Source organism: Myxine glutinosa, chromosome 10 (genome assembly GCF_964187855.1).
Source record: "Myxine glutinosa chromosome 10, kmMyxGlut1.1, whole genome shotgun sequence".
NCBI classification, from domain to species: Eukaryota; Metazoa; Chordata; class Myxini; order Myxiniformes; family Myxinidae; genus Myxine; species Myxine glutinosa.
The window spans coordinates 83,201,846-83,220,146 of NC_136270.1; the positions used below are offsets into that span (position 1 = coordinate 83,201,846).

General features: G+C 46.1%; 2 protein-coding genes across 3 annotated transcripts in view; one reads left to right on the top strand and one right to left on the bottom strand.

Moving 5' to 3' along the window:
* The first annotated feature begins 4,150 nt into the window (after window positions 1-4,150).
* On the top strand, window positions 4,151-13,041 carry LOC144888238 (copine-3-like). Its single transcript, XM_078785827.1, has 7 exons — window positions 4,151-4,729; window positions 4,834-4,967; window positions 6,447-6,501; window positions 6,604-6,655; window positions 11,447-11,580; window positions 12,071-12,307; window positions 12,416-13,041. The coding sequence occupies exons 1-7, from the start codon at window positions 4,703-4,705 to the stop codon at window positions 12,521-12,523; spliced, it is 747 nt and encodes a 248-aa protein (XP_078641953.1). The 5' UTR covers window positions 4,151-4,702; the 3' UTR covers window positions 12,524-13,041.
* The window catches only part of DHX35 (DEAH-box helicase 35), a 70,099-nt gene continuing 64,602 nt past the window's right edge, over window positions 12,805-18,301 (bottom strand). For both annotated transcript variants that reach the window (XM_068126633.2, XM_078785826.1), the window contains exons 20-22: window positions 17,565-17,636; window positions 17,366-17,477; window positions 12,805-12,949 (exon numbers count right to left, since the gene is read on the bottom strand). In XM_068126633.2, the coding sequence (XP_067982734.1) occupies window positions 12,905-12,949; window positions 17,366-17,477; window positions 17,565-17,636 (229 nt within the window). In that variant the 3' untranslated portion in view covers window positions 12,805-12,904. The remainder of the gene's footprint in view (window positions 12,950-17,365; window positions 17,478-17,564; window positions 17,637-18,301) is intronic.

Here is an 18,301-nt window from a genome sequence, read left to right on the forward strand (position 1 = left end):
TTGAATCCCGACCCAGCTATAACCTGTCATGGGTGAATCACAGGCAGGGTGATTCATCAATGTGTGTACCGCTAAACTGGGCGCCCCGTTTGCGTCCCATTAGTTGTTGGATGTTAAGGATCTCACCGTGTTTTCCACAAAGAGAAGGCGAGCTATCGCCGGCACTCTGAACAAGTTGTGGCCTGGCATGGCATGAACATGAAAACATGAACATGAACATGAAATGTTCGACATGAACATGAAATTTTCCGAAATAACCAAAATGCGAAAACTAAAATGCATCGCTATACGACAGAGATACGTACTGTACTTGAACGGCAAGATAACCACGTGACCAGAACCCACCTGGCGGCGTGAACTCGAAATAACCAAAATGCGAAAACTAAAATGCATCGCTATACGACAGAGATACGTACTGTACTTGAACGGCAAGATAACCACGTGACCAGAACCCACCTGGCGGCGTGAACTCGAAATAATCAAAATGCGAAAAAAAAAATGCAGCGCTATACGACAGAGATACGTACTTGAACGGCAAGATAACCACGTGACCGGGTGGCGAAAGCTCGTAACTCGGATCTCGGCTCGCATCTCAAAGCAATAAACTGCCGGAGCGACGGCTCGTATCTCGAAAACTCGTAAGTTGGGGCACTCGTAAGTCAAGGTTCCACTGTATATATATATATATATATATATATATATATATATATATATACACACATACCGAAACCCGTGGAACATCCATGGAAGGGAGGATGTGGTGTATGGATAGAGTGTACCATTATGGATGGCATAGGGGATTTGCTTGTCCGAGTAAGAGTTAGGAAGAAAGATGAGAATGAAGAGTGCGTATATGAACAATGATCAACCGACACCGGCACAAATGCATGCTCTGGATTGTCCACTCAGTGGACGGCTTGCTTTCGCCTTCGCCTGTCCAATCAGCGGACGGCTTGCTTCGCCTTCGCCCAGCAGACGCCAATACGATGGCGTCGTAAGATGGCGTCGTATCGGCAGTTAATCGGATGCTTTTGGGCCCCAACGTCGGCTAATTCAGATTTTTGAGTATGGCTGTATGTGATAAACAAAGAGCGTGGTTCGTAGATCGTAAATCCATTAGTGCCGTGGGCATTCGGGTCACTGGGTGCGGCGTAAAAGGGATAACAAAGTCGAGTCCTCACGCTATTATTATATAGATATACAACAACAACAACAACATGCATTTTAAGGTCATTTTCCCTGCTAGAGTAGGGGTAGCCTTGCGGGCCCCATGACAATCTTCTCCATTTTGCCCTATTTTCTGCATCTCTCCTTGTTAACCCCCTTGCCCGCATTTCTTCTTCCACCATCTTTAGCCAAGTCTTTCTCGGTCTTCCCCGTCCTCTACTTCCTTCTGCATTCATTTCCATCACTCTTCTCAACCAGTCACTTTCATCCTTCCTCAACACATGACCAAACCATCTCAACCTGTTCCTCTTCACAGCATCAATCACAGGCTCTATTCCACTCCCGGCCACATTCAGGCAACTCAATATAATGAGTGGATACCAGAGATAATGTACCGTGTGGGAGGCGGTGCTTATCGCTCCCATTAAGGTACAGCAGAGCTGGATGGGATATCTTAATGGTGGTTCACCACTCATGGTATGAAGTCACATAATGACTGATATATATATATATATATAATATTATATATATATATATATATATATATATATATATATATATATATATATATATATATATATATATATATATATATATATATATATATATATATATATATATATATATATATATATATATATATATATATATATATAGTCATGTGAAAAAGTAAGTACACCCATGTAAAGTTTTGACTTTTTCAACATATTTCAACATACAGCTATTTGATCTTCATTTCAACAATATTGAAAGGTAAAGGTGATATAATATAACAAATACCATGAAACATTTACATTTTGTAGTCCATTGTATAATTTACATAAACATAAATGCAAATTTCGCATGTGGAAAAAGTAAGTACACCCTTGGCTCCAATAGGTGGTATTGCTCCCTTTGGCAGAAATAACCTCAAGTAGGCGTTTCTTATAACTGTCTACCAGTCTCTGACATCGACTGGCAGAAATTTTTGCCCACTCCTCCATGCAGAATTCTTTCAGCTGTGCGATGTTTGAGGGGTTTCTTGCATGCACAGCTCGTTTCAAATCCCCCCCAACATCTCGATGGGATTTAAATCCGGGGTTTGACTTGGCCATTCCAGAAGCCTCCATTTCTTTCTTTTCAGCCATTTCTTGGTGGATTTACTGGTATGTTTAGGGTCATTGTCATGTTGCAAGGTGCACCTTCGGTTGAGCTTCAACTTTCCGACAGATGGCCTCACATTATCCTCAAGCACCCTCTGGTACAATGAAGAATTCATAGTGGATTATATGATGGGGAGCTGCCCAGGCCCTGATGCAGCAAAGCTGCCCCAAACCATAATATTTCCACCACCATGCTTTACAATAATTGGTATCAGGTTCTTGTGGTCAAATGCTGTCTTTGGTTTTCGCCAAACATGTATTTTGGTACTGTGGCCCAAATAGCTCTACCCTTGACTCATCTGTCCAGAGCACACAGTTCCAGAAGTGCTGGTCTTTGCCTCGGTGTTCATTGGCAAACTTTAGTCTTGCCCTGATGTTCTTTCTGGACAGCAAAGGTTTCCTCCTGGCACACCTCCCATGTAGATCAAATTTGTGCAGCCTCTTTCTCATGGTAGACTCGTGCACTTTGACATCAACAGTGGCAAGAGCTACCTGTAGGTCCTGTGATGACATTCTGGGGTTCTTAGAGACTTCTTTCAGCATCTTGCAGTCTGCTCTCGGGCTGAACTTGCTGGGGCAGCCTGGCCTGAACAAGTTGGCAGTTGTTTGGAATCTTCTCCACTTGTAGATGATCTTCCGGACAGTCGAATGATTGATTTCAAATTGTTTGGAGATCTATTTAAATCCCTTCCCAGACTCGTAGGCATCGATAACCTTCTTTCTGAAGGCCTCATAGAGCTCTTTTGATCTAGGCATGGTGACGCCGCACACTTCAACAACAAAGAGCAAACCAAACTAAATGTCTGAGGTTTAAATAAGACAGGTTCCTCCAAGATCCTCTCTAACGATGTTCTAATCATTTGCACCTGAGCTGGTGCACCTGATTCTAATTTTAAGTATTTTAAGTTGTGATAAATGTTGGGGTGTACTTACTTTTTCCACATGCGAAATTTGCATTTATGTTTATTTAAATTACTAGGGCAATGCCCGTACTATATCTATATCTAAAATTATATCCCCCCCCTCTATTTACATGAAATGGTTTGGTCCAAAGCGAACGGCTTGCGAGTACGGTGACAATCCCCCCCCTCTATTTACATGCAATGGTTTGGTCCAAAGCGAACGGCTTCCGGAGTTTGGTAAAGAAATCGCCATCGCGTGCACAAACGCGCAGGAAAGCGAATGAATCGCAAATTCGGTTTTATTAGTTTTAAAACATAGTTTAACGCCAACATAGTTTGCAAACGTGAAATAAATGAATACGCTCTCAAATGTGCCATCCGAGGCAGAGTGTGTCCTCCACGTTCGGCACACGCGATCGTTCGCTGCTCTCTGATTGGTTGAATCGTTTTTTGGACATAGCTCGGTAAGTAATTGTCCGATTAATATGAAACCTTGAAAAGGCACATCCTCGGGTCCCCAGCAATATACCTGGCAAGTTAAAAGTATATCGGACCCGTGGTTGTCGAGAAACAGCGGTCACAGACAAACAAACGTACAGACGTACAAACGTACAGAGATTACTGGAATTATAGATAGATACAATGGACTACAAAATGTAAATGTTTCATGATATTTGTTATATTATATCACCTTTATCTATCAATATTGTTGAAATGAAGATCAAATAGCTGCATGTTGACATATGTTAAAAAAAAGTCAAAACTTTACATGGGGTGTCCTTACTTTTTCATGTGACTGTGTGTGTGTATATATATATATATACATACATACACACACACACACACACACACACACACACACACACACACACACACACGCCCATTCCTGAGTTTAACAGACAAATTTCAATAATCCATGCATTCTCGCTGCCAATTTATGGATGGAACAGATTTATCTTTCTTTTCCTCGTTAAGCACATGACAAGTTATGCACCACATAACATGACAAAAGACCCTGAAGTTAAGCACATGAGCACCACGCTGTATGCAGAACGTTGGTTCTGCTGCGGCAATGTGTTGGCTAGTCTTGGGGTTACAATCTTGGATGGGGTGTCACTCCAATGCAGGATACTCAAGTAAATGTACAGGAATTTGTAATTTGTTCAGGGTGCCGGCAATGGCTTGTCCACCGTTATTGAAAGACACCGTGGGATCTTTAAGATCCACCAACTAATGCTAACAGTAGAGACACAGTTCAACAGGGACGACATACACATTGATGAATCACCCTGCCTGTGAAACACCATGGTGACAGTTTATAGCTGGGCTGAGATTCAAACCCAGCCTGTACAGCTCGGAGGTGAGTGTACGTACCTGTAGGCTATCCTGCTAACCCGCTCTTTAAATAATATAACTAAATTAAATGACTTCTATTCTGTTTTCCTCTTTTGTTCCCAGATTGAGACAGAATACTCTTTCTTGGACTACGTCATGGGTGGTTGTCAGATCAACTTCACGGTAATAAACTTGATGATGCCATTTTGTATTTGGGTGGATGGTGGTTCCATCAGATTGAACCTGTTTTGGAAGCTTGGTAAATCTCTCAATTTTGCATTTTCTAGGTGGGTATTGATTTCACGGGCTCTAATGGTGATCCCCGTGCACCTGATTCACTGCATTTCATCAGTCAAACTGGAACCAATGAGTACATTACTGCTTTGTGGGGAGTAGGTCAAGTTGTCCAAGACTATGACAGGTACTGGGGTTGTATTTGGACAGTGCACTAAAATGATGTAGAAAGCTCTGTTGCTAAAATATAAAATAATTACAAAAGACCAGTTGTTGTATACTGACCTGTGAAATTTCTGCTTGTTGCACTTTGTGTTTGAGTGGTTTCAAAACACATAATTCTATATTGATTTTCATAGTCTACTTGCGTTCTTGTATTTAAAAAAACAAAATAAATAAATAAAAAATATACAGTATATATTATGTATCCACCCATCCCAATGTCAGTCCTCAATATGATTATTTACATACTCCTTCATGAGCCTTCCATCACTTTTAAAATGAGGATACTCAAGAAGTGAGGACCTCCTTCCGAGGTCGGCTAATTTGAGTACCAGTTCACTGGTAATTCCCTGTTTGTCGTTGAAGGCGGCAAAAAGGGTTGGCGTCAGGAAGGGCATCCGGCCGTAAAACATTGCTTCAAAAAGGGGACCAAAAAACAACAACAACCATGGTCCCCGAAAAGGCCAACCCCCGCTTTGCGGGGAAAAATGGCCTCTAAACGGTGGTTTTTATACTCAAGTGAGTGTGCAGGAACTTGTAATTTGCTGGCTTTGCTGATGCGAATACTTGGACACGGGGGAAGCGAGAAAGAAAGGGGGCGAAAGAGAGAGAGAGAGAGAGAGAGGGGGGAAGAGAGAGGGGGGGGGGGGGAGAAGAGGGGGTGGGAGGGAGAGGAGGTTGGGAGAGGAGGGTTGGAGGAGAGAGTGAAAGAGGGGGGGGGGGGGGGAGAGAGAGTGGTGAAGGGGCAGAAAGTGTAAGAAGGGGGGATCGAGGAAGAGAGCGAGTAAGAAAGGTGGGGAGAAAAGGGACACTTCACCACAAGTCACTCGGCACTCCGGGAGGGAAAGGGTGCGAGGAGGGAGCGAGAGAAAGGGAGAGGGAGCGGGGAGAGAGAGGAGGGGAGAGATCGAGAGGTGTGGGAGGAGAGTGCTGCAATTTATTAGGAGGGGACAGACACAGAGAGAGAGAGAGAGAGAGATGGGGGTTGGGGGAGGAGAAAAAGAGAAAGAAAGGTGAGGGGGATGGGGAGTCAGCAAAGAGAATGTTGTGTTATTGCTCGCATATGTATACAGGCACTTCCCCATTTAGATCATAGATGCATTCCTGGAAAAGGCATCAAGAAGGGCACGCGGCCATAAAAACATTGCCTCAAACAGGGAACCATGATTGTCATGGGACCCGCAAGGCTAACCCCCGCTCTGGTGGGGAAAATGGCCTTAAAACGATCATTCATATTCATAGATGCATTCCTGGAAAACATCGGTTAAATCAAAATAATGTGAATTAAACTTCAAAATCCCATTGACTTAGTGTATTAAAGGAGGAATGTGGGTGGATATTAAAAGGGTAACCAATATTTATTTATATACACTTTACCATTTCTACTATCAACACCAAACTTTGGATTACTTATTGATTTCTTTTTGTTAATTTTTTTTTTCAGTGACAAGCTCTTTCCCTCATTTGGCTTTGGAGCTCAAATTCCACCTCAATTTCAGGTATGTGGATAAAAATCAATGAAACACACACGTTGTCGAGCATTCGTGGATATTTATTTTGCGATTTGATTTGGGACTGATCGGCAATTTATTCGTTTTTAGGTGTCTCATGAGTTTGCGATGAACTTCAATCCAGGCAACCCATACTGTCAGGGTAAGATTCTTTTCCCTCCACCAATCCCGAAACACGAACGGCGTTCAAACCACAGAGCCCTTGGCCTATCAATTTTGGTGCATTCCATTTCCATTGTATTACAAGGCAGCGGATGGAACATCGCCAAGCGTGGCAGTTTGAAACTCGTGAAGCTGTCGGTCCCATTTGCCTACATTCGTAGTTGTGCAAGTTAAAGTTTTTGCTTTGTGCTCGAGAAAAGTAGGCTGTGCGCCATGAGCACGATCGAATACTTTTCCTACAGTTTGCTCAACACGAGCTCGACCGTCCTTGCAGACACCGAATACATTTGAATTGGTAATTCTATATTGGGATAAAATTTAAGACGGTTGTGAAATAATTTGATGAGTGTTATGTGGAAATGTAAGGAATTTTCAACATACGTTCCTTGCAAATAGGTTGCATCGCTATTTCTTTATCATACTTGCTCTCAAACCTGTAGTCAATTTCACTTTCTGATCGGTCGTTGTAATTAAAATTCAGTTTGAAATGGCTTTGCAATTGGATTTGCTGGAACACAAATGTCTATCACCGGAATACAAGTTTCAGCATTGTCTGTTCATTTTGTAGAACGCACCTTCATAGCAAAACTTTTGGAATCCTTCAAATTTACACAACCAAGAAAACAAGGAAGCACCAAAAGGTACAGTAGTAACTAGAATGACACTCGGTAACGTGCATACCTCCGCCAGGCTGAACAGTTTGTTTTGTATCCCAATGATAGGCCGGATCTGTATTCGGACCTGAACCAAAATCGAATCGGCTTGTTCTTGTCATCTAACAAACTCATCCACCAAGTTTAGTAATAAGTCAGCCATAACTCTTTTACATATCATGTTATATATCACTTTTTTTTGGGGGGGGGGGGGAATACAACATCGAGGCTCATGTAAGAGCAACCCCCCTTTGTATACAAGATCAAGGCTCGTCATTAATGACAACAAAAAAAAAAAACGGACACACAAGACATAACAAAGGGAGCAGGAGACAAGATGGGGAGAGAGGGGAGCACACAAGCACAACACCTGAGAGCAGGGACATCGGGAGATCTGTGGGAGGTAGAGGGCTTGGGGGGAGAAGGCGTGGGAAGGGGGTTGGGGGGTGGCAAAGGTAAAAACCACATGGACACAGCTAGGACTTCCAGGAAAGAAGTCAGTATTTCAGAAAAGTGGATCTGGGGTGAATTGACGGGGGTAGAAAAGATCAAGGTTTTGGATGGGGGAAGATAAGAGATGGTGGTGAACAGCTGTTTTAAAGACCATGTACAGGTCTTTGTGAGGTGAGGGAGTTTGTTCCAGAGGCAGGAGAAAAGAGGAATGAAAGAGTGAAGGTGAGCAGAGAGTCTTGATTTTGGCAGTTTCACCAGAAGAGGGTTGCAGGCAGATCTTGTGTGACCTGTAGGAGTATTTGGGGGACAGAGCACAGACAGGGCTGGGGGGGGCTAGGCCAGAGAGGAGTCGGTAGAAGACAGAAAGACCACCAACCTGCCTGCGGTGAGTGGGTGAAAGGCCCTCAGAGTTACCTTAATCGCGGGAGATTCCAATGATTCTGAAAGCGTTGGTTTAACAGCATGAAGCCGAGCTAGGTGTGAGGCAGGCACTTTTCGCCCGATCCTTCAATGGTGAAGAATCACTTAAGAATTAAATAATTCGCGTATCCGAATCCACATGCAGATCGTCACCAAAATCTAATCATTTCGTCCTTGTCACATATGCTACCTCTCTGCCAAATGTCATCTAAAACCGTCCACAACCTTTTGAGCTATCTTGTTCACAGACAGACAGGGGTGAAAACATAACCTCCATCCACCTTTGGTGGCGGAGGTAATGACGTTTTGTATTGATGACCAGAAATCGCTACCAGAGACCAGCAAAATAATCTCAAGAAAACATCTGATGGCCTGTTGGTCCACAATCATCCTCTTCTTCTAACTCAGTGGTATAATGGTTGGAGCGTCCGATCTGAGTCGAGGAGGAGGTCTTGAGTTCAAAACAAAGTCGTACTGATGACTTTTAAAATGGTACGTGTTACTTCCTTACTTGATTTAAAAAGTATAGAGCACAGACAAACAACCATAGATTGGCATCCAAGCGGAGAAGGAAATTCCACTTATTGTCCCAAAATTATTGAATTCCATGGGCGAAAGCGGAGAGAAAAGTGACGTCATAAAGATAATGTTGATACCCAAAGTGTGACGTCACTTCCATCAAGCTCAGCGCTAGTTTAGTTTTGTGAAAGTCGAGTCCGGTGCTTCCCCATGTATGTCTGCATGTGTACCTGGTTTGTGTTGCAGCTCCTCCACAAGCCTTACATCCTGAAAAAATTAATAAATAAACACATCAAACTTCACACAGTGTGTAAGAAGAAATTTTAAAGCTTAACTATGATTCCCACTTCTCATTTGAGCTTGTGTGATTAACTCCCTTGTGTAGGACTGTAGGTAGAGTGTCTGGATCCTAGATGTTTGAGACCATTCTACTATATTAAACAAAAAAAGCAATTCTCTGTTGGTATGTGTGTGTGTGTACATCTGAAAATCAAAGAAAAACTAGAACGGCACTCTTCGACGTCATTATAATACTTGTATCAAGTTTGATTTAAATCCATTCAGCTGTGCCCAAGTTAGCACATTTTTACCTGACATGACCTCTGCCCTTTGACCTCGGGACCCCCAAAATCGAATCGGTTCATCTTTACATCATTCTACATAAGTGTACCAAATTTAGTCAGAATCCCTTCACTGGTTCACAAGGTATCGCGGTAACAGTATTTTTACCTAACATGACCTTTGCCATTTGACCTTGTGACCCCAAAATCTCATCAGTTCATCTTTACCTCATTATACGTACCTGTGCCAAGTTTGACGAAGATCCCTTTAGCCGTTCTCAAGTTATTGCGGTAACGAAAACCAATCGCGGACGGACGGACAACCTGAAAACATAATGCCTCCGGCGATTTCGTGGGCAGAGGCATAAAAATAGGACTGGGCCGATGTCCACCATAATTGGCATATGTATTAGCAGTACCCAGGGTCAGGTCATAGGCACAACTTGTGATTTTTTTGGACTACAACTTTTTGTGACAATTTACAATTTCCCCCTGTACACGTACCACAACGCAAGTGGTTTACTAACCCCTGATACAGACGGAGGATTATTAACCATGGTACAAAATATTTGCCCCAACTCCCCCATTATTCCCCTGCCCCTCTACTCCCCCCCCTCCCCAAGACTGCTCCCGAAGGTAGCGAGGGTTTCTAGTAACATTAAATGACAGAACGCTGCTAATGTTTCCATATTGACTGCAGACCCAAACATACTGTATGTAACCTAAACATAAGCATTACAAACTTGAGGTAGGACCCTGCTGATGAGGCCTCGTACTTCACTCCTCTTCTTTTTTTGCCACCAAAACAGTAGTTAAACTGGAATAAATGAAACTTCTTCTGCGTGAACGAATACTTGGCGCTATCGTCGCAAATGTTTCCATTTGACATTTTAAATATATTCAAAACGAAAGTCTTTCTGTTGTATCATGAATATGGCACAAACGTGATATGAATCAGCAATTCCGCAGGTGGGTGGAGGTTATGTTTCACCCCTGTCTGTTTGTTTGCCTGTGAACAGGATATCTCAAAACGTTGTGGACGGATTCAAACGACATTTGGTAGAGAGGTTGGGTATGTGACAAGGACGAATCGATTCGATCTTGGTGAAAATCTGAATCCGGATCTGGATCTGAGAATTTTTAAAAGTGATTCTTCACACCATTAAGAAATAGGGCAAAAAACGATATATAGCACGATATTTCAAAAAGCTGTGGATAAATTCGGACAAAAGTTGATGGACAGATTGGGTGTGTGACAAGGAATAGTCGATTCAATTTTGGTGAGGATTCGAATCCGGATCCGGATCAAAGAATGTTTTTAAGTGATTCTTCACCATTGAGTGATAGGGCTAAAACCGACACATAGCACGATATCTCAAAAAGGTTATGGACGGATTTGGACGAAACTTGGTGTTTTGGGTGTGGGACAAGACTGAATCGATTCGATTTTAGTGAAGATCCAAATATGGATCCATATCTGAGATTTTTTTGAAATTTCAACTGATTCGTCACGATTGAGTGATAGGGCCAAAAACAATATATAGCAAATTTAAAGAGGTTGTGGACGGATTATGACAAACTGGGTGGATAAGTTGATTTGGTGACGAGAACAATACGATTCGATTTTGGTTCAGTTCCGGATCCAGATCCAGCCTATCAGTGGGATACAAAACGTAAACTTTTCAGCCCGGCGGAGGTATGTACTCTACCGATTGCCATTCTAGTTTTCCTTTTTTTGTAAGCTCGAAGCTGAAAGATTTGTCACGACTTTAGAGACCACAATGCAGGACAAAAGAAACAGCTGAGGAACTTCAAAATGCTCTAAAAACAGTCTCTTTCAACCTAGCACAATCAGGATTATTGTTTTGCAAAGTGAAGACTGCTTTTGCCAAAGGAAGAAGCTTTTGTCATCACGATTGCAACCACAATCCCGTCGGTAGTTACTAATCAGATATAAGGATGTAGCATACCAATCCACAAGATAATCTCTATTTTATAGCACAACAACCACGTGTACCAGCTACACATCTTACAGTTGGTGGCAATCATGCCTTTGTGTTTTTGTTTATTTAATTTGGTTCTTTCCCTTTCCCACACCAACGTAACCTTGTGCACCACCTTTTGTCTACATCTAAAACTTCATCTCCATCTCCCTACCTTTCATAGGGATTTCAGGGATTGTTGAGGCCTACAAGAAATGCATTCCAGTAGTGCGCCTCTACGGTCCCACAAACTTCTCTCCAATCATTAACCAAGTTGCCAGATTTGCATCTGTGGCTATTCAACAGCCGACTGCCACCGTGAGCATTGTTTTATTTAACGATCATGATGCAAAAACAAATAATAAAAAGTAAAATGTTTGCTGGATTTCCTTTGGCTGTCATGATGGCAATACGTGATATGAAATGTGTTTCACGAAATGATTTATGACATTTGCTGATGCTGCTACAATTCCTCTGGGGCCAAATGTTATTGCGTCAAAGAAGATGGTTATCATGGAGAGGCCCAGATGTCGCTAACGACTCAGAGATGTTTTGATTGACAGCTGGAAGCTATCACAGCCCCCAGTGGATTCATTAAGTTTGTCACATTCTTTAAGTGCTGAAATATTGACATCGTTGAACTTTGCGGATGTCATCTGTCTACACTCTACAGCATAACATTTTGTTCAACGACGAGTTTGTCTTTTGGAATTTGAACAGTTGTAAGATCCAAAATATTAATCACGGTGGATAAAGTGTTGTATACAGATACAGGCAAGCACACCTGGACTTATCCCGTTTGCCACAGAACTACTTCATCCTCCTCATCCTCACTGATGGAGCCATAACAGATCTGGATGAGACACGGGCAGCCATTGTGGCTGCCTCTCAGCTACCACTATCCCTAATCATTGTGGGCCTCGGTGGAGCAGACTTCTCGGCTATGGACTTCCTGGATGCTGACCAGGGAACGCTAAAATCGCCGACCGGAGAGAAAGCAGTCCGTGATATTGTTCAGTTTGTGCCCTTCAGAGATTTCAAACACGTAAGAACATTTTGAAAACTCTGGCATATATCCTGCACCTAACCAAGTGCATTTCAAATGTAGAATGCATTCAAGATGTCGTTAACGCAAATCCTTTCTCCTCCGCAGCTTCCCAAGGAAGCTCTAGGCAAGGCCGTGCTCGCCGAAATCCCAAACCAAGTGACTGCATATTTCCGCATGCGAAAAATTGCACCGGTGAATGTCCAAGGCCCCTGAGCTTGTCGCAACTACATTCAACCTGTTACCACTGCACAACAACTGCTTTTCCCTGCCAACCTCCTCCCCAAACCTGAAATCTAACTTTCTATTACACCATGACACGTTTCACACCTCTTCTTGGCTGGGACTTTTTGCATTGTAACTAATAATTAATTATTTTTTTTTAATCTAAAATTTCACATAATTTTTACAGTATCAACTTTATACTTTCTTGTGCTTGCATTGTTTACTTCTTCAACCACGTAACCCGAATGCATTATTTTCACGTTAAAATGTACTTGTTTTTCAATAGGAGATTTTATTCAAAATAGACGTGTACACAAATATTTGTGTCTCAATTTATCCACTGAACCAAGGCATGAAATGCTGTTATGTAGGTCACTGTGCCAATAGCTTCGCCCTCTTTTCTCCAAGTTCACGTTCCTGCAAGACAAACGTGATGTATGAGCCTATTTTAGCACACAGTTTGCATGTAAAACAAATGTGAAAATAAAGTCGAGATTTTGTATCACCAACCTGTTTGCTCGGACATTTGCCCGAGTCGGGAACATCACTGGCATCACCCATTGGCATTATCCCAAAAACTCTGACCCTCATCGTAATGCTGATTTCCATTTGAACCACCTTTAGAGGCCATTTTTCCCCGCAGAGCAGGGGTTGGCCTTTTTCGGGCACCGTGGTCCCCTTTCGGGCACCGTGGTCCCCCGATGTTTATGGCTGGATGTCCTTCCTGCCGCCAACCCTGTTAGTCGCCTCTTGCGACACACAGGGAATTACCAGTGAACTGGTACTCAATTTGCCGACCTTGGAAGGATGACAGGCTGAGTCAACCCCCCTGGCATTAATTCAGCGATCGGGGATTCGAACCCAGGATCCTTGGATCCCAAGCCGGCACCCTAACCGCTAAGCCAACACCAGGCTGATTTCCATTTGTACCACATTAATCGATTGTTTATTTTAACAAACTTAATCCACTTCATTGTTGGTGCCATTACAATAGAATGTCATCCATTGTCTCCACACGTGTGGCCACTTCTTCGTCAGCTGATACAGAAACAAACCTGGTTTATAAACTTGCTATCACAATTGCGATGTAAAACTGCAGTCCACATTACTTTCCCCACCTTCCCTCCACCGATTTGCAGATTCCTGTGTTTCTTTCAGTCTTCTTTCACTCATCCATTTCATCCGCAGCTCAATGGAATACTGTTCTCCCCTATGGGCCGGTGCTCCAGAAACAGGCCGGTTCTCCCCTATGGGCGGGCGAAGCTGCCGGCTAAAGAACGCCAGCGGTTGCCAAGCTCCACGCACCCATTGCTCGTGCACCGCGCCCACCGCGTAGTCCGACGCGTCGGTGGTGAGGGCGATCGGTGCATCGGGCGCCGGGTGCGCCAGCATGGTGGCGTCGGCCAGGGCCAGCTTCGCGCCCGCAAATGCCGTGGCCATCGGCTCCGACCAGGCGACGTCCCCTTTGCCCGGCTTGCCCCGGAGGGCCTCGTGCAGGGGGCGGAGGAGCTGGGCGACGTGGGGCACGGAGTGGTGGTAAAAATTTACCATGCCCAGGAACTCCTGGAGCCCCTTGATCGTGCGGGGGCGCGGGAAATCCCTGACTGCCTTCATCTTGGCCGGTAAAGGGACGGCCCCGTGCCTGGTGATGCGGTGCCCCAAGAAGTCGATGGCGGCAACACGGAAACGGCTCTTTGCGGGGTTGATGATCAGGCCATGCTGGCGCAGGCGTTCGAAAAGCGTGCGGAGGTGGAGCAGGTGTTCCTCCCGGGATGCGCTCGTGACTAGGATGTCGTCCAGGTAGACATAGATGAAAGGTAAGTCGCGCAAGACGCTGTCCATGAGCCGTTGGAACGCCTGGGTCGCATTCTTCAACCCAAAAGGCATTCGCAGGAACTCAAAGAGGCCGAAAGGGGTGATGACGGCCGTCTTTGGGACATCGTCCGGTTAGACGGGGACCTGGTGGTAGCCCCGGATGAGGTCCACCCTGGAGAACACAGTCGTGTTTGCCAACCGGGTGGAAAAGTCCTGGATGTGCGGGACCGGGTAGCGGTCGGGGGTGGTGGCATCATTGAGCCGGCGGTAGTCACCGCACGGCCGCCATCCTCCGCCGGGCTTCGGCACAATGTGCAGACGAGAAGCCCAAGCGCTGGTGGAGCGCCGTACAATCCCCAGCCGCTCCAGCGTGGCGAACTCCGCTTTCGCCACGGCGAGCTTCGTGGGGTCGAGTCGGCGTGCCCGGGCGTAGACCGGCGGCCCAACCGTGGGGATATGGTGCTCCACCCTGTGTTGGATGGCCATCGCTGAGAAGGTGGGCCGCGTGAGGGCCGGGAAACTGGCGAGGAGGCGGGTAAACTCGTCCGCTGCCGAAAGCGTGCTGACTAACCTCGCCGGGACGGAACCTTTCAGCAAGCCGCTTGGCAAGCCGCTCGGTGAGCCGCCCAGCGAGTTGCTCATCGAGCCGCTCAGCGAACAAGCGAGCGAGCTGAAGGTTTCGGCCTGGACGAGACGTCTGCGCTTAACGTCGACCAACAGCCCATGCGCACATAGGAAGTCCGCGCCGCGCAGGGCCATTGGCACGCTGGCGGTGATGAACGACCATTGAAAGCGCTGCCCTCCGAACCGCAGTGAGAGGCAACGCTTCCCGAATGTGCGGATGGGTGTACCGTTGGCGGAAAGCAAAGCGGGGCCCCGGCCCGCGGCTTGCTTGTCGGACGCGGAGGCAGGGAGGACACTTACCTGCGCTCCCGTGTCGCAAAGAAAACGGCGCCCGGACAAGGTGTCCGTGATGAACAGGAGGCTGCCGGAATGGCCGACGCTCAGGGCCGCAAGTGAGCGCCGGCCCGGTCGTTTCCCGACCCGTCAAAAGAACACGGCGGGCGGCACGTTTAACTTTGCGGCCGAACCTGGCATGGTAGTAGCACCAGGTTTGCGGCGGCGGTGGCGGCCGTGCCGGTGGTGGTGGCGGCGGCGGTAGTGGGCGGGGCGCAGCAGCGGCCACGAGGGAAGCCGGGGGCGCTGTAGCCTCTGCACCGGGATCCACTATGGCAGCACCGTAAACCGACCGCGTGTCGCAGGCCGCAAAAAACTTGTCTGCCTCTCCGGCCAGGGCGCGGGGTTCCGTGATGTTGGAACCGGCCAGCGCGAGGCGCACCTGTATCGGTAGCTGGCGGAGGAAAAGTGCGCGGAACAAGAAATCCGGGCGCTGGTCTCCAAGCAGAGACAGCATGAAATCCATCCAGACGGATGGTCGTGTGTTGCCGAGGGCGGGAAGGTCCAGGAGGCGGTCGGCACGTTCAATCTCTGTGAGCCCGAACGTGGCGAGGAGGAGACGTTTGAGCGCCTCGTACTTGTGGTCGCCCGACTGGCGCCGAAGGATGGACACGACGCGGGCGGCAGTGCCGGGCCCGAGAGCGGCGACCACGTGGTAGTACCGGGTCTCGTCCGCCGTGATGCCCCGGAGTTGGAACTGAGCTTCGGCTTGCACAAACCAAACGTCGGCTTGCGCTTCCCAAAACTCCAGGAGTTTGATTGCGACGGGGTTGGTAGCCATGGCGCGTTTGGGGGTCAGCAACGGCTGAACCAATCGGGGTCACCAGTGTGGTGCTGTGCACACACGACTCGATTGCCAGAGAGGGAGGCCACAACGCGTTGATACAACAAGAGTCTTTATTCAGAGCTCGCACTTCAGCACTGGGCGGGCTCGAGCTTAGAGCCCGCATATATCTCCCGAGGCCACGCCTTGCCCCCGGGCGTGGCCGATCGGCCGAAAGGCGGGGCATGCATTTCAGTTCCCCGCCTGGACGCTCGCGCCACCCATTGGTGCGCGGAATTATTGTCCCTTGTGCCCGCCACAACTTCGTCGTTATAACTTCGTCCTACTTCCTAGTGTCCTTGTTCGTCGAGGCTAACCCCCGCTCTTGCAGGGAAAATGGCCTTAAAATGCATGTTGTTGTTGTTGTTGTTGTTCATCGTTATAGTCTTTCATTTGCATCACGTGGCTGTGGGTTAGCAGCGGTTCTTTTAGGGATGCTGCTGTGCCGTTGATGCATTGCCGCCCTGTGCATTAGAGCAGGAATTTGACCAGTGTGCTGGCGACAGCTGTCTTCCTCTTTGTTAAGGACACCTCGGGGTTTTTAACATATATCAATTAATGTTGGCAGATGGGATGCCCAGTTTAATGTCTGTCCGAGGGACGGCACATACATTGATGAATCAGCATTGCAACCCAGCTCAGACAGCTCAGAGATGAGTTATACATACCTCTATGTCTACACTATCCTGCCAGACTGTTTTGTCCCACTGCCCTATTGTCTATGTTGCCTTCTCCCCTGTCACCTCACTCAGACAAGACTGCCTACTTATATATATATTTTTGCATCTTGGCAATTTAATTTTTCACTCTTCACTCTTCTCAACCAGTCACTTTAATCCTTCCTCAACACATGACCAAACCATCTCAACCTGTTTCTCTTCACAGCATCCATCACAGGCTCGATTCCCATCAACTTTCGCAATTCATCATTTGTCTTCCTCTCTCTCAACGATACTCCGCACATCCACCGAACCATTCGCATTTCCACCCTTTCCAGCCTTTGTTGCTGCTCTACGTTCATTACCCATGTCTCGCTCCCATAAATCATAACACTTCTCACACATGCAGCATACACCTTTCCCTTCAGCTTCAACGACACTCCCCTCCTCATCAGCACGCCACTCAGTTCCCGAAACTTCTTCCATGAACATCTCACTCCAGCAACCGTTGCTGTTTGCATAACCTTTGGATGTGTTTACACAATCAATGGAATCAAAACTTTCCCACCAAATACTTACTGTGCCTTGCTGGTAGAAATGTGGTGCAAGTTCCAGGAGCCAATTAACGTCCACGGCACTGATATCGCGCATGTAATGGTGCGTACTTTGTACTAACTCACTGTACAACACCCTGCAATGACAGGAGGTGAGTGAGGACCTGTTATCACCACATATATCACCATATTAATAGTCATGGCTATAAGAAGTGCAAACCTACCATTTTGGAGGCTTTTCTCCATAAAGCACCGATGATGGATGAATGAAAAGTTCGTATCCTTCCCTGATGGTTCTGTGATGAAAGAAATACTCGAGCATAAACTCAGCTGGAAACTTTACAATCAAGTTAAAACAAAAAAGTATTTAACAAAAGGAGCAATATTGTACAATGGCAAATGGATTGGCAGGATGGCCAAGAGGTCATCATGACCTCGCTAAACTGTCATCCCGATGTGTCACAGGCAGGGCGATTCATCAATGTGCGTACTGTCCCACTGATGGACATTACACTAGGTGTCCTGTCTGCCGGAATTAGTTGGTGGACGTTAAAGATCCCACGGTGTCCTTCACGAAGAGTTGGGCTATCGCAGGCACTTTGCACAAATAAATTCCTGCCTGACTTCCTGTGTTGGAGTGGCGATTTGGCTGGTATTGTAACCCGAGTGAAGAAACTGCTTCAAAAGAACCAACACTCTGTATGGAGCATGGTACATGAATTAAATCGTTTTTGAGTGTTTTGTACATACTTTAACGATGCCTGATGTCATAATTTGACGTCTTGTAACACAGGTTCTGTGCTGCTTGTGTCTTGGGGCTTACTGGGCAAGACCTTTTTTGGAGGAGAAGCGAGGGGGAAATGATCATTGCTACTTTCATGGTTAGCTAGTTCAACTGCTTGCATCAACAGCTTGCTTGGAAAAGAGAAAAAAAAAAAAAGATTTATTGTACCAGAAGCTA

Excerpts from the sequence above, each read along its gene's own strand:
- LOC144888238 (XM_078785827.1), top strand. The coding sequence starts at position 4,703 with ATGGGTGGTTGTCAGATCAACTTCACG. Across the intron at positions 4,968-6,446 it reads GTTGTCCAAGACTATGACAG|TGACAAGCTCTTTCCCTCAT; the intron begins GTACTGGGGTTG and ends TTTTTTTTTCAG. Across the intron at positions 6,502-6,603 it reads AAATTCCACCTCAATTTCAG|GTGTCTCATGAGTTTGCGAT; the intron begins GTATGTGGATAA and ends ATTCGTTTTTAG.